General features: G+C 39.8%; 1 protein-coding gene and 1 long non-coding RNA gene across 3 annotated transcripts; one reads left to right on the top strand and one right to left on the bottom strand.

The window, feature by feature from the left end:
* Positions 1 to 5,178: 5,178 nt before the first annotated feature.
* Positions 5,179 to 20,388, bottom strand: zdhhc18b (zDHHC palmitoyltransferase 18b). 2 transcript variants are annotated; one of them, XM_015042513.1, is made up of 9 exons: positions 19,900 to 20,388; positions 17,466 to 17,626; positions 15,389 to 15,538; positions 15,056 to 15,193; positions 13,785 to 13,836; positions 13,350 to 13,452; positions 12,356 to 12,465; positions 11,574 to 11,697; positions 5,179 to 8,013 (listed from the first exon to the last, which is right to left on the bottom strand). In XM_015042513.1, the coding sequence occupies exons 1-9, from the start codon at positions 20,142 to 20,144 to the stop codon at positions 7,654 to 7,656; spliced, it is 1,443 nt and encodes a 480-aa protein (XP_014897999.1). In that variant the 5' UTR covers positions 20,145 to 20,388; the 3' UTR covers positions 5,179 to 7,653. The 2 variants fall into 2 exon arrangements, with proteins under 2 accessions (XP_014897999.1, XP_014898000.1); XM_015042514.1 differs by having other exon boundaries at positions 11,595 to 11,697.
* On the top strand, positions 20,213 to 20,598 carry LOC106953620 (uncharacterized). The gene is made up of 2 exons (XR_001426233.1): positions 20,213 to 20,304; positions 20,382 to 20,598. It is a non-coding gene; the product is annotated as an uncharacterized LOC106953620 (long non-coding RNA).
* Positions 20,599 to 21,012: the final 414 nt, after the last annotated feature.

The raw sequence follows: 21,012 nt of genomic DNA, 5'->3' as shown, positions 1-21,012 counted from the left end.
TATTCAGTTCTTTTTGCGTATCAGTTTATGTTTTGATTTAGTGTAAGTCTTAATTTTTGGTTAGATATAACTATGTGTGTTGTGTTTTATTCACTTATTATGTTTTTATTGTGATCAATGAAACTTGGATCCCATCAGTTTAGAAGTCAGTCAGTCCTGTATACCTCCAAAATAAATGGGATAAATGGGCTTGTTTATTTATGTAACCTTTCAAATGAAATAACTATGTTGTCCATTAATGCAATATAAACCTCAATGTCTGTTTATGCAGACATGAAAGTGTGCATGAGTCACCAGAAAAAGCTCAATAATTCGGCTCAGACTACCATAAACTTTAGCTCAAATGTTGCAGAAATCTAAGAGACCAATGTTTCCAATCTGGAAAGGATTTATTTCAATGCAAAATCAGATAATAATGGGTGAGAAGTAAACTGTCTGCAAGGGAAACAGTACGCTGCCTTTACTAGATATACACACAAAAATATTTATGAGCTTGAAATAGCACTACTTCAACCTATTTTACTTACCTAAAGGCAAAAAGTAACTTTCCAAATAACAAAATAAAAAACTCAAGTACTGAGATCATCAAACCTGATTTAATATTTTTAAGCAGACAAAATTCTGACACTTTAAAGACTGAAATAATAATAAAATACTAACAATAAACACAAAACAACACATAGGAAACACTTTTTCACATCAGGTTTTCAGATTTACATTTGACATAAATACATTGTTCCATACTGACAATAGGTAATATGTACAGTAGAACACAGTAGCATGCATCCATTGGCAATAAATAATGTCTACTGTGTCTTATTGATCTTCAAACGGTCAAACTGTCATTTGTTTCTAACTATTAGAAATAAGAAGTCTCACTCAGACGTAAACCTTAGATGTGTGTCTGTGTCTCATTTGGTTTTTGGTTAAAATATGTTTATTTTTTCTTCATTGTATTGAATAAAGTATCCAGAAATTTTACTCAAGTAAAAGTAGCAATGCTTCATAATAATGTTACTCAGGCAAAAGTAAAACTACACATGGAAGTAAATTTTTTTCCAAAAAGTTACTCAAGTAAATCTAATCAAGCAAATGTAACTAGATACTACACATCTCTGAACACAAGCTTAACTAGCTTAACTAACCATTGTTTAGCTAACATGAGACACATCCAACAGCATTATGCAACTTATTTGGTTTGTTTAGAAAAAAAACAGCAGTTTTTGTTTTGTTTTATTTTTTTCCCTTTAGCTGGTTCTGGTCGGTTTGCTGCCATGATTCTAACACTGCTCAGCAGAACATGTTCCCTGCTGACCCACAGGAGTAAAACCCGTCTGACCTAGTCGGAGCACCGACTCATTATCAGAAAAATATCCAAAAAGTTGAGTCTCAGTTATTGTTTATAAATACATACCTGATAAGGCTTAGGTGTTAAAATTACAACAAATGAAGATATAATTCCAAGACATTATATATGTGTGGAATAAACACAACTTCTCTCCAGTGTTCAACAATTCAGACGGTTTACTTTAATGAACAAACTCACTAAGCTAAGTAACACCTAATTGAACTACAAAGTAAAAGATGAAAGAAATATGAAGCTAAAACTAAACTGCACAAAAATAAATAAATAAATAAATAAATAAATAAATAAATAAATAAATAAATAAATAAATAAATAAATAAAACATCCATCCATCCATTTTCTGCCGCTTATCCGGGTTCGGGTCGTGGGGGCAGCAGCTTCAGAAGGGAGGCCCAGACTTCCCTCTCCCCAGCCACTTGTTCTAGCTCCTCCGGGGGAACTCCAAGGCGTTCCCAGGCCAGCAGAGAGACATAGTCCCTCCAGCGTGTCCTGAGTCTTCCCCGGGGCCTCCTCCCGGTGGGACGTGCCCAGAACACCTCACCAGGGAGACGTCCAGGAAGCATCCTGACCAGATGCCCGAGCCACCTCAACTGGCTCCTCTCGACGTGAAGGAGCAGCGGCTCTACTCTGAGTCCCTCCCGGATGACCGACCTTCTCACCCCATCTCTAAGGGAGAGCCCAGCAACCCTGCGGAGGAAACCCATTTCGGCCCCTTGTATCCGTGACCTCGTACTTTCGGTCATGACCCAAAGCTCATGATCATTTATGAAGGTGGGAATGTAGATTGACCGGTAAATCGAGAGCTTCGCTTTTTGACTCAGCTCTCTCTTCACCACGACGGACCCGTACAACGCCCGCTTCACAGCAGACGCTGCCCCAATCCGCCTGTCGGTCTCCCGCTCCCTTGTTCCCTCATTCGTGAACAAGATCCCCAGATACTTAAACTCCTCCACTTGAGGCAGGACGACCCCCCTGACCCGGAGAAGGCACTCTACCTTTTTCCGGCTCAAGACCATGGCCTCAGATTTGGAGGCACTGATCCTCATCCCAGCCGCTTCACACTTGGCCGCGAACCGCTCCAGTGAGAGCTGCAGATCACGTTCCAATGAAGCCAACAGGACCACATCATCCTCAAAATGCAGAGATGCGATCCTAAGGCCACCAAAACGGATCCCCTCAACACCTCGGCTGCGCCTAGAAATTCTATAGGTTATATATGTGTGGAATAAACACAACTTCTCTCCAGTGTTTAACAATTAAGCCTTACGGTTTACTTTAATGAACAAACTCACTAAGCTAAGTAACACCCAATTGAACTACAAAGTAAAAGATGAAAGAAATATGAAACTAAACTAAACTGCACAAAAATAAATAAATAAATAAAACAATAAAAACATAGAACAAGAATAGTACCAATAAAATGGTGCAATGATGCCAAAGTTCAAAGAACTGTGAATGTAAAGAAACCAGATTTATTTAGGAGGAAATTAGAAAGAAATCAGAGTTCAGCTAGGTTAGAGTGCACAAGAACATGTTGTTTAGTCCTCACACAGCAACACCAAAAACATTAAATAGTCCATAAAATCTACAGTAACATCACAGTCCAGTATGAAAATGCATAATATTGCCAAGGCATTAATGACACATATTCACTTCTAAGACCTTGTGACTATGCTAACCAGTATGAAATAATAAATACATGAATGAAGCTACCTGTACGCGCACCATTTAACCCGAGAACAATCCTCACAGCAACTCAAAACCTGTTACAGTGTAGAAAAGTTATGGTTATTAATACCAAAGATCATCTGAGAAACAATCTAGAGAATTCTTTGTTATGGGATAAAAAAAAGTCACCAGTGACCCGAAGTGAAGGAAAAGGACGAGCATCTCCAGTTTCAATGTTCTTCAACACCCAATAATACCTTCACCATCACTTACTGTAATGTGAGAATGTTACACCACATTACAAAAGAAAATGTTCTTCAGATGACAAAGCAGAATAGCTGTGTAAGGCTATTCCAGGACGGTATTGGCCCGGAGCATTCGTACAGGAATACAATACACAACATTTACACTCTTGCTCATTTACAAGTGATCGCAAGATTCAGATTCATCGTGCAGTCACCGTGAAAGGTTTTGCTAGAGACAAGTTTTGCTCTGCTAACTTTTCGTTTCCTCGTAGGTGTTAAGGTATTGCAGGATGGATCGAAGGACACCCAAAACCTTTTTTGTCACAATTCAGTGTTGAATGTTGTAAACTGAGCCCTCCACACCCCCACCTCCACCAATGAACGAGGGCATCGACACAGTTAACCTACTACCTCAGGTCAACTCAGAGAAAAATGAGGCATTTAGACATATTTCCCGTTTAGACTCAGTGTGCCAGAGAAGCCCTGAGGATGAGAAAAAACACAGAGGAGAAAAGTCACCAGTGAGCCGGGTGAGGAAACCCTGCGAAGGAGCCCTGGAGATGAGGAAAGCCTTGGAGGGGCCCCAGAGACCGGAGACTACAAGAAAGCTTTACATGCCGGAACCCATATAGGTTCTAAAGAGGCTAAGGTCCACCAGGACGTTCTGCAGTTTAGGGCCCCTGGTGGAGCTCTGCAAAGACTGCTGAGCTGCTGCCAGTTGAGAGGCTGCTGGTTCTACTGCCATCTGCATTGGGCAGATGAGCAGTCACTTTGGGCGGCTGAAATCCTGCTGCTGCAGCTGAAGGAGAAGAAACAGGGGCCGAAGTGCCTTGATGCCAACGTGGCGCAGACTTAAGACAGAGGAGGACATTGGGTCAAGGAGTGGAGGAGTTAGAGCAGGTCATTCTGATGGTAGTAGTAAGGATGGGTCATGGAGTGGATGTTGTCCTTTAGGACGTCATTGGCCAGTATTAAAAAAGAAAAAAACATCTGTCGTGTCCCCATAGAAAATAGTGTTCCAGATTGCACTCACTTAGCTGGGGAGGAGCTTCTACTGTTTCTGGGGCTGACAGCTGAACTGCAGCTGTTACTGGAAGCTGAGGAACCATGATCTAGAGGCGTAGCCAGGGCTTAATAGGTCAGAGGCGGGCGGCTAAGTATTTTTCTACTGATTTAATCTAAAAGCTACATTTTAAACATTGTCCTGGCAGCTGGTGGCAGCCATGGAAGGCGTAGTCAGGAATGGTATGTCGCTGATTAGTTGCTCAGCTTACACAGAATTGAGGCCAGTAAAGTTTTGACTATTGCTTCTGAGTTTTGTTTGTTACCTAGATGGTTAGCTACCCATCACCAGGGCAGGGCTCTATCCGACAGAGGAGGACAGGAGAGAAGAGGTGGACGCAGCACGCTTCTGTGTCAAACTGCCTGCTATGCGTGCAGCGCGTTCACACTGAAAGAGGCACATCATGTGTGTGTGTTTGGGATGTACGGGGGCGGTGTGGAGAGTATTGTCAGGCAAAATTACAAAAATTTGAGGCACCAGTAATATAGGCTTTTATAACCAGAAATGGATCTTACTTTACACACTGTAAAAAAAGGGCTACTTTATTTCCTAAAAGAGAACAGTGACAGGTGCTCTTGCAACTTTGGACAATGTTTTGTTGAGACTCATTGTACGGGTTCCCGAAACAGGAGAGTAAAATGATGTTAGCTTGTGTCAACCAAACAATAATCTATTTTATTTTAAAAATCAAACAGAAAGGTTCAAACATCTGGATGACCAGAGGTTTAAATACTTAACATTTTAAAAGTACCATGCCTGATCAGGATTGGCTTACTGCTGCCATCTGGTGGTAAAAATTTAGTATTATGCGAACATAAAAGGCAGATTCATTGATCTGATGTTTGCTTTCCTTGCTTTTATTGGAAGAGGAACATTGGCTTAAATAAGCCCACAGTTCATACAAAAAGGAAACATTACATTTCTACTTCTGAATGCATTGCTTTCATTCACACTGAAGGTGCTGATGGGGTTTCGACACAGACGAAGAGAGAAGTTCATGCATGTGTCTCAACAGCTTATTGTGCTAACATGACCAATGGGGTCACTGTATTTTTGTGCAGCTATTGCCATCGTACAGTAATACATAAAACTTGCTTTTCAAGAGAGGTAAACTACAATTTTGCAACCTGAGAACCAATCTCTCCAGGAAAACGTAAAACAGATCTGTTAAAAAACACAAAATCAAATTATTTAAGAGATAAAAGGGGCAGGAACAGGTTTTGTTGTTGATAAACCAGAGTTGAAAGTGCAAGCAGGTATTTGTAAAAGAGGGGATGATGACAAATTGATGGGTCTGAGTTGCTTTGGCTCAACTTAAAAGGTGCTTTCATGTTTTTAGAGCTGTAAATAAAGACAATCTTATACAATAAAATACATGTTTAGTTATGACCATGCAGTTGCATTCTCTGTCACTTGTGTAGCACTAAAGGGATACACACCAGTACAGCTGATAAGACACATCTAACCCAGCAAGCTTAAAGGGAAAATCCACAAAAAACTCACATTGTGCTATATTCACAATTTTCAACAAAACAGCCAGGTAGCATCAAAATGGACTATGATTGAAATTATTCTGATTCGCGGAACCCAGTTGGATGTTTATCATAGATACGAGGGATTTAATGGTGGTCAACATAAAACCTGAAAACGAAGGAAAAAAATCAGGGCAGAGGTTAGTAGATCAATTCCAAGCTTATTTCCAATTCAGCTGTCATCACTTACCATTTAAGTTGGAACCCAAAGAAAATGACACTCTATGGAAGGTTTGGTTCTACAGCATAAAATCAAGTTTGTCTGACTCAATAATTACACCCCAGATGTCTGAAAATGCCTTTTGACAACACACAACTACATTTAATTAGCCCCAATTTAAGGCATCTGCCTAATAAGAATAATATTTCAAGATATCTTTAATTTTGGTTTGTCAAGTCAAAATACCTTCCACAATATCTCAAATGTCTTCACCGGATTCATCATTTGAAAGGTCACACATCCATAAGGAAGCTGTAAAGTAATTATGACGAGTCAGAATTACATTTTTAGATTTCTGAATTCATTTTGAATTAATTTAGAAATCCCTCTTGTGGTGCCATTGAGCTGTCCAAAAAGGTGCCTGCAGAATTTTGGGTGTCTTGCACAAAATTGTCCGAAAATGCCATAACGTAGAAAGGTTTCAGCTGTATTCAGTTTAGTTCAAAAATATTTATGGGATATGTGGAAAATGCAAAAAAAAATTGTAAACTTGAAGACTGCTTCAGAAATCTGCAAAGAATTTTCTATTTTCTCCTCCAAGTAACACAATGCACTTAAAAATGGTTTTGAACAGAAAAACGTGCTTCTGTCAACTTTTCTTTTATTAATTTTCGTTATATTATCGAAACGTCAAAATGCAACGTAAATCTGTCATTTTGACTAGGAAAAATACTAATTCAAGATATCTGAATTAGAAAAGCTGTCCAATTAATGACATCTCTGATTCATTTGGAAATATCTTAAAAGGAATTTAAATTAGTCAAAATTATAGTTCTAGATATTTAGAATGTATTTTTGTCTTATTTGCTTTCAAAATAAATTGCACAAGTCAAATCTACATAACTAAAACTACATTTAAGATATCTATAATTATGTTGTCATTCAAGATATCTTTAATTACAGATTTGACTGATCAGAACAAAAAGTGAGACAGCTTAAATTTATTTTTGGACTAGTAATAATTTAATTGCTCATATATGAAATATATGTTTCAGATGCCAATCAATTAAAAAGATAAATATTAATTATCTTGAATTAAAGCTCCTTTACAAATTAATGGTAAATCTCCTGTCATATACATTAGTCAGGATGTAATTAGAGATGTCTCAAATAGGTATTTCATCTTAAAAAAAAAAAGGAAAAAAAGCGATATGTCTGCTCATAAAACAAATTTCAGATATCTGGAATCACACAGATCTTATGTTAAAACGGCTTGCCATAACGGTGGGGCATTTTGAAGTGAGGTTCAGTTAAAAGGTCATAAGCAGTTCATTTCTTACTGGCAGTAGATAACTGTTGTTGCATCGTCATTTAGAATAAATCCACGTTTGTTGGTCCCAGAAGGGGCAAAGGTCAAACAGGTTCAGTCACTCCTCTAAGCAATACCTTGAACATAGCCACACATAGAACCACCCTTCTACTAGATATGCAGCTGACTTGTAGGTCATGTTAACCTAAGAACCATTAAGACCCCAAACATGCCTCCATTTCTGCTCTTGTGACATCTTAAACATTAAATGTATAATGTGCTTTCTGAACCCATATATAACCGGAGTCAGTCACTGCAGTGTGGCAAACTTGGCTCCTCGGTGGCCCCTGTCGGTGGAGCGATGGTTCCCGTCATGGGAGGAAGGGGAAACGTGGTCGTCAAAGGTGGACCTGGGAGTATGTGAAGAGGCTCGTTTGTGCTTTTGCAAGCGACCTTTGGTGGGGAGCGGAGGAGAAGTGCTCCCATAGGTCTTGGAGTTGTGGTGGGTGCCACCGCATCTCTGGGAGAGCTCCAGGGAGGGGTCGGAGTTCAGAGCCGAGGTGTTTTCTGGGCAAGGAAGGGCTGTCTGAGGTTTCCCCTGAGGACACGAGGTGGCCAGAAGAGGAGTGAGAGCCGCTGACTCCAGCAAACCTTTAGGTCCCTGTACACACTGTGGAGGGGGATGGAAACAAAAGATAAGAATGAAGGCAAAACCCAGCAAAACTTAAAGGACAAACAACATGGCAATAAATTAGCTTAGTTTTAGTAAACAGAGGCCTAATTTTAATACGGGCAGTTAGGTCTCTGTAGGACCAGTGTCAGAACTTGGTCCGCACTGCAAGTCTGGTCTGTTTCTGGTGAGAGTTGGACTAAAGCTGCCCTTTGTCACTGATTCTCTTCATAGCTTTTACAGACAGAATTTCTAGGTGCTGAGGGGATCCATTTCGGTGGTCTTAGGATCGTGTTTCTGCTTTTTGCTGATGTGGTTCTGTTGGCTTCATCAGGTCATGACCTACAGCTTTCACTGGAACGGTTCACAGCTGAATGTGAACTGATGAGGATCAGTGCCTCCAAATCCGAGGACATGGTCTTGAGCCGGAAAAGGGTAGATTGCATTCAGCAGGTCAGGGAAAACGTCCTGCCTCAAGTGAAGGAGTTTAAGTAGCTTGTGTTTTTGTTCACGAATGAAGGAAAAAATGGAGTAGTAGGTCAAAAGGTAGATTGCCACTGCCTCTGCAGTGATATGGGTGTTATACTGGTCTGTCGTGGTGAAGAGAGAGTAGAGTCCAAAGGAAAATCAATGGTTGACTGCCTGCTCTCATCTATGGTCACCAGCTTAATATCGGGTGAGAAGCTTGAACATCCTGGAGGGACACAGAGTCCAGCCGCTGCTTCTCTACATCGAGACAAGCTAGTTGAGGAGGTCCGGGTATCTGGTTAGGACACCTCTTGGACTCCCTCCCTATAGAAGGAGTCCAAGAGCCGACCTGGGTCTCCTTCAGATTGGCTCATCCCACCTGGAGGAGACCCAAAGGAAAATCAAGGACACACTGGAGAGTCTATGATTCTCGGCTGGCATGAAGGAGCTGGACCAAGTGGCTGGAGAGAGGGAAGCCTGGGTCTCTCTGCTTAGGCTGCTACAGCCACAACCTGACCTCATATAGTATAAGTGGGTGGGCGGACGGACGGATGGATGGAAAGCATAAACTTTGAGACAAAATTTAGGTTTTGTTTAGGCCAAAAAGCTCAATTTTGGCTTCATTTGTCCAATGTTGTCTGGTAATTAAGATTTTGTCAATGTAGCAAAAAAGCAAAACAGAAGAAATCTGTGAAGGCGGCAAATACTTTTACAGTGCAACCTATAAAATGCTGAAGGGTCACACTCCTATTCATGTATCATGGCAGTGCTGGTAGATAAGCATGCAGGGCAGCTGGGGAAACAGAGACAGCAACAGGTACTGGATCAACATGCTTCCCCTCCCTCTGTCTGAACATGCTTACCATGCTCAAGTCTCGTCATTTCTGCTCTAAAAGCAGCTTATTAGCCAGCGCAGGACACTGCAAAGTCCAGACACGTCTCCTCCTGACAATGGAAATGGGGTACAGGCACAGAGACACACCACAGACACAACAGTGAGTTGGGGTGCAACTGAAGACACACAAACCGGGTGTGGACCAAAGATCAGCTGCAAGGTGGAAATGTTTAGTCTGAACGGTGAGGAAGGACCAACGGAACGGGGAGGGGAGCACAGAAGGAATGCGACAGGTCTGGGGTCCCACTTATAAAGGTGGAGTACAAGCAAAATGGGGCCTAAACCTGGTACAAAAGTTGTGATGTAAAATATCAGTATCAGTATCGGCATCAGATCGACGGTAAGGTCAATACTTTAATTTAGGACTCCCTCTTGAATTTTATTTTGCTTTTGTATTGCAGTTTCTCAACTCTACTTCAAAAATGTTTTGCTGTGATTTGCTCTCATTTCTGCACTTTATTTAGAAAACACACAAATGTGTTTCATTTCTGTCGTTTCTACACTAAAAAAGAAAAAAAAGAGAATGGAGAATGGAGCTTCAGCTTAAAAATTGGTTAATTTGTGACATGTAGTCGAAAGAAGTTTATCAAGTTAACTTTATTTACATTTTCTGTATCATGTAAATATGTCATTAAAGTATTTTGTAGACACTTATGAACATTACTTAAATTCTATCATAGGTTTTAAAAAGCATAATTAAAAAAAACAACACAAAAACATCTAATAGTCAGAAGTTTGATGACATATCAAGCTTAAATAAAAGTTATCGGTATTGATATCGATGACACTGTATTCACTTGATATCGGATCGATACGAAAATATGCTGCATCACACACCTCTACTGCATAGTCTAATAAGGAGGAAGGGAATAAGGAGGAATGTTGAATAATTGTGCTAGATTTTAGTTAAGAAAGTCAAAATAAGAAGGTGAGCTTTCTGGATTTATATTTGTAAAAAAGTTGAAAACCGAGTATTTTTTCCTTCCAATGTACATGTTTTCTGTGGTGTTGGTTTATCACATAAACTCTGAATAAAATACATAATTTGTGGTTGTATTGTAGCACAAAGAAATGTGAAAATGCCTCAGGCATTGTACTGCAAGACACAGTACATTCATTCAAACACAACGGGAAAAAAAACGATACAAATGGCTTGAAAGGTGTTCCTCTAGCGTAAACAAAAGCCCACCTTGCCAAAAAGCAGCTATTTGATATCAAAGTAGACTGAAACTGCACCCGAGGTGCAGAAACTACTGTAAACAAAAGTTCTTAGCAAGCCTCCAGAATCCTTTTGTATCCACCTCTGATTTGGGAGAACAAGAAAACAACAAAGGAAGCTAAAGTTTTCCCTTTTTACTATGCCTGAACTTTCTGAAAATACTCCAAACAATTAAAATACACAATAGCAGCGTTTCCATTGAAAATGTAATTGCACAATTTGACATTTCGAAAATGAATCTGCTTACTGGAAACACACCCATTTCTTAAAAAATAAATAAAAAAAAAGAAAATGTTCTGGCGCGAGTACGAGATGAGGTTTTTTGACTGTATGGAATTTGGTTTATTTCGCAAAACTCCAGTGGAAATACTTTTTTTGCATCACACGAGTAACATGATGAGCAGCCGGATGTTGCCGCTGGCGCAAACCACGAAGAAGAAGGTGACAGGAAGTCGTTGGAGGATGATGTCACAGCATGTTTTCAGTGACGTTGCGTGAACAAACTTATTCACATATGATTTTAATTACGTTTCTTCAGAAATGGAAACACGGCATTGCAGAATTGTGTTTTTTTCTACATTAGCGGTATACTGACAAAGTTTTACAACCATTTGTAATGGAAACCCAGCTACAGAAAGACTTTATACAACCATCAGGAACAATGAAGTACAGCAACGTCTGTGCTTTTACTAAATGGCAAACAAACAGTGCCTTTCTATGACGTAAGTCTGGCTGAAATTCAAGTAGTTGTCGCTGAGAGAGACATCAAGCTTGAAATCACGATGAATGTTGACTAGTGACAGCAGTTTGAATACAGCACAGAGGGGAGGAACCTCCACAGGACACTGGGAGACAGACAGGCAGACAGACCGCTCTGGGACTACAGCAGGCAGCAAGGATTCACGCAGGCAGGGCTGCAGGTTTAGTTTGATTCAGGAACAGGGAAAAATCAGCGGAAGATTTCTGCAAGTCAAGGACCAGATGGGATGATCCTCCTACCACGTTTATATCGCTTTTAGTGCTTGGATTGGGCAGCTCCAAGTCCACGCCGCTCGTCTGGGCCGGCTCATCCGCGGGCAGGAAGCCTCGTCTGTCGATCAAGCTTTAAAGCCAGAAAGAAAAAAGAAACTAATTAGGGTTAATAGGGTTAATTGCATTTAGAGCAAACCTCTTGTATAGTGGGTATTCTTAGTAAGGAATACGCTCTAATGAAGATGTATACAGAACAAAAAAACGTTTCAAACTGGAAGATTGACAGAGGAAACCAAATGTTTACGTACACTGTATGAAACTTTTTTATCCTCTTTGTCTGACATTAAATCAGACTAAACCTTCCCCTTTTTTAGGACAGTAAGGTTCATCAAAACTATTTCTATCTGCCAAATGTAATGATGTAATGTGAAAATTGAAGAATTAAACACCAAATAATTAAAGATTGAGCTAATGTCACAGCACTGATCTAATAATAACCTAATCTAACCTCACATTATGTTATGCAGATGATCAGCAGGATGCTGCACCAAGTGGGGATTGCTTGGCCACACTGTGTTGTCTATAGAAATACATTTAATTTGCTGGCTGACAGCTCAAGCTTCAAACAGCAAACCACTAAACGACCAAATGGAAACTATAAAACTAAGAATTAGAGAGGGTTTTTTTTAACCTCTTCGAAAAATACTACTTTAACAAATCCTGCATCCTGATGAGGATTTAATACAAATAATGTCTGTTCAACAATCTTTGAAGCTTTAGAGACTGACCTGGGTGGCATGGGCACACAGAGAACTGAACAACAGTTAATAAAAATGTTTTTATGACTGTATGGGTTGGTTACAGCTTCTCCACTCTTCCCCGACCAGGAGCCTTTGATCTGAAAAAATAAATTAATAAATAAAAATACATGGTTGCACACTAGTCAGTTTTTTTAAGCAGATATTATAATGGTTTCCATTATGTAACAACTACACCCACACTTTCACATCCCACATATGTGTATATGAGCTTTTGGCATCTCTGCTACCAAAAATATATCCACCCGGTGTAGAGATCACAGGCTGTGGAAGTCCTGTTCCCTAGGATTTTATGTCTAGAACTTGGAAAACTGCAAAAGTCAATGACTGACAGACAGGAAGGTGGAGAACAATAAAAGAAGAGTGCTGTGGTGGAGCAGGGGTTAAACACAACCCACATGTGGAGGCCTTATTCCTCGATGCGGACGTCACAGGTCCGAGTCTCGGCATTCACCCCCTCTCTCGTTACCCACTTTTCTGTCAATTCACTAACATATAAAGGCGACTGGAGCCTTTAAAATAAAATGAAATATTAAAGACAAATGGAAAGAAAACAAACAATAGCAGGCAATGTTAGTGAATGATGGGAGAATAAAAAAAGAGAGGAAGAAAGGATTGGATGTAGTGCAGAAAACAAGAAGAAAGGACAGGGGAAAGGAAGGAAAGACAGGTGGGCCATAAGAGAGGGATGAACGAAACAAAGAATGAAGGAAATTCAGGAAATAACAAACAGAGGAGTAAAGAAAGTATGTATGGTCACAATTTAGACCAAAGGGATATGGAAATGCAAAGATCTTTTCCTATTTATCCAAACATGTACAGCACTGAAATCAAATGCCTGACTGCATAGCAACCACAGTCTTACATTTGTTGTTAATTTTTGTTATAATTGCATTTGCACTTGTCCAACTTTCATCCCATCACATTGAGCAGCAGCACATACTCTGATGTTTAGTGTACTTACGTCTTCATTGGTGGTCAGATTGGAAGCAACAAGGTAGGTATGGAAGCCCGAGAGGCCCAAGATAGACCAGACTGAGAAGAAGCATATAGCCAACTCCACTGCAGTAAACGAGTGGGTCAAAGAAAACATCACAGGAGGTTCAAATGATTCCACTGAGGAGTTTCTTTTTCTTTGGTACATGGTGTAGTACAACACAACGTTCAGAAAAAAGAACAAGTATTACTCACACTATAAATTCTGTAACTGATTTACTTATTGAAGCTGGTCATGATTTAACATTATGTCAGATTCTGAGTCATAAAAGCAGCAACCAGCAGCTTTCTAAAAGATGAAAGTAGCTGAATGTAGGAAGTCAGAAGGTTTTATACAGCCTTATCATCAGTTTACTCAGTATGAAACAGATGGCAGGGAAAATGAAACCCCATGAAAGGATATCTGCCAGGACTCTCCTGAAGGGCAAACATCAGGCCTTTTCCTCCTTTGGCCCCTAAAACAAAAAGCACAAACTACTGTATTCACAGACCTGATAGTGGAAAATAATCCTGAGCCTGAAGTTTTTTCCACACCCAGGAGGCAACGCACTTTTAACACATAACAGAATCATGTATAAAAATAACCCTTTCAACCCTTGGGTGGTTTCTGGGTTTGCGGGCTCCTGGCCCCAGATGGTTTTTGTGTATAACATACATGTTGCCAAGAGGCGCTCCAAGCATAAGCCCTGGGAGAACATGTTAAAAAAATCCCCTTAAGTGTTAAGATTCTAGTGAATTGTGTGAATGCAAACAGACAACATTCAGGCAGGACATGAACAAACCTAACGTGAGTCTGAATTACAGTAGATTCTTTGGGCGGAGCCCAAGGCTTCAGGGGCCCCTGAGCTCCTGGGGCCCTGAGTACAAATCCCAGGTAAACTCAGTAATCCATCCCTGCTTTTAACTAGTCTCTTCACTGCCTGCCTACTGCTCTTACCATGTGTTCACAACAACAGCGACTAGAGCTGTAAAACTGCCAGAAGTAATTCACTTTTTATGAACTAAAATGATGATAAGACTTTATTTAATGGGTACGACATGAGATGAATCAGGAACATGAATTAAACTATTAATGGTGTCAGTGGGTGTTCGTATCCCAAACAATGTTAGCTTTTCAAACATAGCTCAGGTGACTGAAGGACGTCTTTTAGTTGCATTTGTGATGTTGTCAAGGTGCTGCATTTTCGAGACATTGAACTGGTGCATTAAAAATGCTGACAGCGTTCATCTTAGCTCCTAAGAACTGTTGTTAATGAGAAGCTTGTTGTGATGATGAGCTGAAAGTGGAGAGTTTCAGCTCTTCTTAAAGAGGCAGAGGCCCAATTTCATGGTGTCAAATTACAAAGTCATATTTCTTTTCTTGATATATAAAGTATTTTTATAACAGCTGAAGGTAACAGTTACTTGATTGTGCTATCAAACGGCACTATGTACCAAGAACATGTATAACACCACTCCTTCAAAAATGAAACCCTAAATCATGCACAGATATAAACATGTTCTTACAGTTTATGGCTGGGCAGGACTCACATCTTTCCCATTATAGGTAACAATGATCTACTGTATGTTGAAAAGTGAATCGTGCCATATGGTGCCAATGTGAGACCAGAGAGTCCTCCATTCAGGGGGTGTACGTGGGATTCCAGATGGCTGAAGAAAGAAAGAGTCGCTTACTCAAAGCCAGATGTGTGGTCACACAACCGAAGATGAACGCCGTCAGGAAAGACAGGGACACGATGAAGGTGTAGAAGAACCGGTAGTTGCGCTTCCCGACACAGTTCCCCACCCAAGGACAGTGATGGTCGAAACGCTCTGCAAGTTCAGGAAAATCTGATGAGATTTGACTGGAAAAGTACGAGAACAGCCCACAGCAACCTTCCAGAACATGCTCTCTGTTAACGGAACCTGTGGAGCCGTGCTCACTCCAACACTCTGTCAATGCTCTCTGTCAATATTGACAGCTGGTAAAATGTCTCATGGTGTCTAGTGAGTCTATCCACAGCTCACCCACACAGTTGTCACACAGGCTGCAGTGGGACGTGCGAGGAGGCCGGAACATCTTGCAGGTGAAGCAGTACTTGAGCTTGATCACCTGCTGGTTGATGAGGACCTCCTTGGTGCGAGGCGGAGGCCGATAGCTGGCGTTCCCCGTGTCATCTATGGAGAGAGGCATTGCTTTTTTTTATAACATGATTCTCTTTGACGAGAAGCCCCAACTCACATCAGATGCCCTAACACAGCTGATCAGACCTCTTCCTGTGGATAAGTACTGATATGGATACAAAAAGTTAGAGTTCTTTCCTCTAGAACGGGGTGTCCAGGCTTTCTGTCACGTGAGCCAAAATCAATGAGGCAATAGTACAAAACTAAAATCAAGCAAATAAAGTTGTCTGATTATGTTTGTTTGTTGTTGTTGTTGTTTCTTCTTTTAATTTTTTGTAAGGGATGTTATTCATCGTAGATCCAAAACTTATAAAGGATTTTGCACCTTTATTACAAGAAAAACAATCTAGTTTTCAAGTTGATTGGGCAAATTTATTCTCAGTATAAGAACAGGATTTGAGTTCACTTTCATTCAAAAAGCTTGCTATACTTAGCCAGGTTTGATAAAACAAATAAAAGCTGATTTGACTGTGGTAAAGTCAGATGTGGTTCCATTATAAAGCTTGGTAATAAAAAGACAAATACTTTATGTTGTAATTAACATTTTCCATTAAGTGTTTGATGATCTAGTGACGTCGTGTTTCCAGTCGGACTCGGTACGCTTATAACTCCAGTGAATTCTAAAAAAGTTGTCTCAACTGTCACTAGTAGAAAACACTTATATCACACAAAACTCTTAGTGTTTCCATGGAAATGACCATGATGAAAAACATCTCATGCTTGTATTGGTGAATACTTTTACAAAGAACTTTATATACTGCTCAAAAAAAATAAAGGGAACATTTCACTTTAATTTTGTGTGTGGCTCCAAATCCAGGCCTCCATTGGTTAATAAATTTGATTTCCATTGATGATTTTTGTGTGATTTTGTTGTCAGCACATTCAACTTTGTACAGAACAAAGTATTCAATGAGAATATTTCATTCATTCATTCTGTTTTCCCTTCTTTTCTGACCAATCACAGAACCTCTGCTGAATTTTGACCAATCCCCATCTAATTTAACTTCTTGTTTCTCGACGTCTCTTGAAAGCTGAACCTGCGAGATGAAAGCATGTGTGACGCTAAAATGGTAACATTTATCCTTTTTATTTTTTGCAAAAACCAGAATGATGTGTTCTGCTTGATTTGTTTCTACTCCATAAACAGTTCACTGAATGATCCATATGGAATTCTTCTTTTGCACTTTGACCCTTCTTTGGAACATGATTTTACCTGTATAAGATTAAGATTGTATCAAGAACTTGTAAATGGTATTTGCACTTTAAACATTAACCATGGTAAAATCCTGTCTTCCTTGGGAAGGATGGGTGTAACAGTTTTCACTATTTTGTAAGACCATCTTATGGCTGAAATAAAGTTTTAAGAAAATTGCAACTTTTACCATAATTTTGTAAAAAAGGTGCCACAAACTCAGTCATTTCAAGCTGCAACAATCACAAAAATCATTGCATCCAGGAGGGACTGACTATGTAATGAAATAAAAGAAAATGAATGAACATAGCTTATACTTCTGAATAAATGTTTGCCACATGTGGCATAATCTTAAAATAACTTGAACAAAAGTAGCACAGTTGAATAAGATAGCCATCTTACATCACTGCCATCTTATGGCAGTGATGCTTTGGTCCTGTGTAGGAGGCTCCAAGGAGCACAGGAACAGAACTTTGGGTATTTTTGCCAACAAACACAACTACTGGAGAACTACTGACACATGTGAAGAGCAGGGAGCAAAGAAACTGAAAGAGGGCTGAATAATTTAACATTGTAATTATACAGCTATATGAAGTTGACTTGACCTTGACAACGCTTTAGGAAGCCACTTGTGCCAAATGTTCTCCATATTTAGCAGCATAAACTGTTAATCTAAAGGTGGCAATGTGTCAAGAGGCCATTAAATATCCAAGAGACGTGGTTTCTTACCAATCTGCCTCTCGATGTCTGCGGCCTCCTCTGGAGTGGCTCGAGGCAGGATGCCAGGGTCAGTGAAACTGGTCTGGAGCAGCGTGATGAGCACGAACACAAACAGGACCCCTCCGATAGCAGGTATACAGCTGGTCAGGTGTTTGACCAGGAATGGGCAACTGTGACAATCACACACACACACACACACACACACACACACACACACACACAGAGAGAGAGAGAGAGAGAGAGAGAGAGAGAGAGAGAGAGAGGAGGAGTTGCAAAGAGACTGACCTTAACCAGAGCTGGAAACAGATCAGGACGACTGCACTGTGGTTTACAGACGATCTGCTCTCATTTAATAACTCAGGCTTTTAATTACCGCCTGAAGCCCTGTGAGACAGAACACACTTTCCACCATGTGGTCACAGAGAGAATAGCAGCTTTTAGTGATCTTTTTTTGTTTTGTTTTGTTTTTTTGTTACTGAATTGCTTAGAGTTGTTTTACAATACTGTTAGCAGCCAGGAGAAGCATCATCATTTGAAGGGAAGAAGCAGGAAGTATGTTATCCATGGGTGCAGTTTCACTTTGATAGTATAAATATGAAGGACCTCTTATACTTCAGGCATTTGGGAGTGATTTAATAATTCAAAACGACTCAAATTTAAGAAGTGTAAATCATAAGAGATGGTTTTAGACTTCTTTTTTAAAATTGTTGTTCTTCGGTGTATTTTTCTTCACTAACAAATGCACACTGTAAATAAACACGTAATGAATTATAGAATTTGATTGGAGGGATAGTCAAAACCAAAGGTCTTTGAAAAGTACATTAAAGAAAAAACAGATTATTCTGCTTTCTATGTGTTTGGGTTGATGACATCACAAAAGGCATATGAGCTGATGGATAAATACAATGTACAATTAGACCTGTCGTGATATCAAATTTTGCTTGTTGATAAATTGTTCCAGAAGTTATTGCGAAAAAACAATAATTCTGCTGTTTATAAACCATTTTCACGTGTTGTGTTGATAATGGCATAATAATGCAAATTCGCTAAACTTTTATTTTGTAAAGAGCACTTCACACTGAAACTAGAAGATATTTTAAATATCCAAAATAAAACACAACAGCCAAAATCAATACATAAAAATAAAATAAAAACCACACACAATCGAAACATAAATAAATTGGATCATGAAGTCTCTAAGCAAAACGGCCCTTCAAAAAAGATTAATCGTCGGAATGGAAATTATCAAGCTTATTTTAATTTAATACGACATTAATTGGCTAATCGATTCATTGTTTATTGTGACAGGCTTATGAACGATGAGTGACTTTTGATTATTGGTGTAATGCTACGCAGAACTCAGCTAGACAAGACACGATATTGAGTTCATGGCAACAAGATGAGACGAGATTTTAACATTACTTCATAGAAATCTTCAAAGAGCTAACATAAAACAAGCAGTACATTAACTTAAGCGAATCCCTGAAGATTTTAGGTTTGACGTAGTCCAAATACGATTCCCAAACCTTGAGGAAAAAGTTTGTCTTCAAGTGTGAAACACATGTCTAATATTCTAATGGCATGAAATCAGCCCCTTGCACTACTTTACTGCATCAGGCAGGGGTACAACTCTGATGTGCATGCAGACATTACATTATAGGTATGGGCCTCTGTTATTGATCATTTACACATGCACAAACGGCTGTTAAATACAGAAAATGTGACTAGACATATTTTTTACGCCATCCTTGGCGCCCCCTGTAGCACAGCGCCCCTATTTGTCGTATATAATGCCATTTTTTGCGGCACTGGTATCAGGATACTTTTGTCTTGCAGCAAAAGTGAGTCTGGGATATGATTTTTTTTAATCATTTGAGGTCATATTTTTTATCAGTAGGGACAAACGATCAATTTGAGCACATATTGCTAATATTTTCTGAATTTCACCATTTATATTAGCCTGTAAACACAAACAAAAACGATGTTTGAAAGTCCCAATTTCTGATTGACACTCATGACACACAGGAGAGTTCAGAACCAATGAAGTAGTGTTTGCAGTTTGGTGAAATTTGCATCGTTTGAAATGTTTTGTTGGATTTCCCGAGTTTTCTGAACAATCTTCTAAAACATGTTTTATTACTGTTCAGTCTCCCTGAAACCCATGCAATGTTTTTACTTATGACTACAAGAATTCCATGCAGCTATATGGAAAACAAACAACAACAAAAAAAAAACTGATTAAAAACTTGTTTAAAACAAAAGATCAAAATAACCACAGGAAAGGGCACGTGAATGCTTCGTTTTAGGAGGGGAAATTATCTTGAGTAAATGTTTGTTATTGAAACAAAATAGCAAACTATGATATGCTCTTTAGAAGTGAGGTTAATTTTACCAAACTTCAGTTGGTTTAAATATACGGAACAGAGTGGAAAACACAACTCACTCAAATATGAAAAATAAACCGCTCGTGACGAGGATAAGGCCCAGAGTGAGGGGAAAGACCCCACTCTGACGGGCCATCATAATCCGTCCATCGCAGAAGAAGCGGTTCTTCCCGGGGAAAACTTCCCACTTTCTCCTGGGTGTTCTCCCGTCATCGCCGACAGCCTGGTGTTGGTGAGAAGGGGGGCTCTGGGTGGGTGTCGGCAGCGCCTTCGGGTCGATCTGCTGATACTCACGGCTTTTCATGGTTTCTAAAACAGAGTGGGAGCTCTGTCCCGATTAGGGCACCGAGAGACAACATCACCGGATCCCGACCACTCTGCTGAGGTGGACGGCCGTCACGAGCGTCGTCCTTCCACGGATAGAACAAGCTAGTAATACCTCTCTGTGGATGGTCAATAAATAAGTGTGTGACTCCGGACTGCAAATAATGTCATTTTTAACCTCCATGCCGCTTCATTAACGATTCTTTTCCGTTTACAGGAAGACTGAATCCTAGCTGGAGCGATAATCCACTGCCCATAGTTAGCTTAGCTCTTCCACTCAGCAGCGCAGCCAGTTCATCCAGATGTGTCCTGATTTACTGAACATCACTGAGCAACATCCGTGTTGCTAGCTGCACGGCTTCCCACACATTTTAATCTGCATCACTTCTTGGGCTCGTCGTCCTTGTTTATATAGATGACACTTAACATAAAAACCTAAGTTGCTCTCAATTCTTTCCAGCGAGACCTCGAAACCCTTTTTTATTTTTTTATAACCTAATGGCTTAATGGTGAGGATTGCGGCTCATTTTCGAGATCCATATCATATGAGTCGGCTCTTCTAAAAGAACTACTTCGCCAAACGGCGCTTCGTGTCTTTTTTTTAATTTAATTTATTTTAAGCGCAAGCGGCTCTGTATCTATGAGAGGGGCTAACATAAAGTGTTCTGCAGCATAATGTGGGTCACTTGATAGAGCCGCTTTGTTTAATTTAATCTCAGATTAAAGCAATCTGTTCTGTGAAGCCCTCGAAAGTTTGCAAGATAACATTAGAGAATAAAACAAAAATAAATACCATTGAATATAGTCTCTTCCAGAAACTGATGTGCAGATATAAAATTCGTCGCTAA

This window comes from Poecilia latipinna, unplaced genomic scaffold (assembly GCF_001443285.1).
Source record: "Poecilia latipinna isolate Pla-1442-1.1 unplaced genomic scaffold, P_latipinna-1.0 Scaffold593, whole genome shotgun sequence".
In the NCBI taxonomy this organism is placed as follows: Eukaryota; Metazoa; Chordata; class Actinopteri; order Cyprinodontiformes; family Poeciliidae; genus Poecilia; species Poecilia latipinna.
This window is presented reverse-complemented; position numbering and strand designations above follow the sequence as displayed.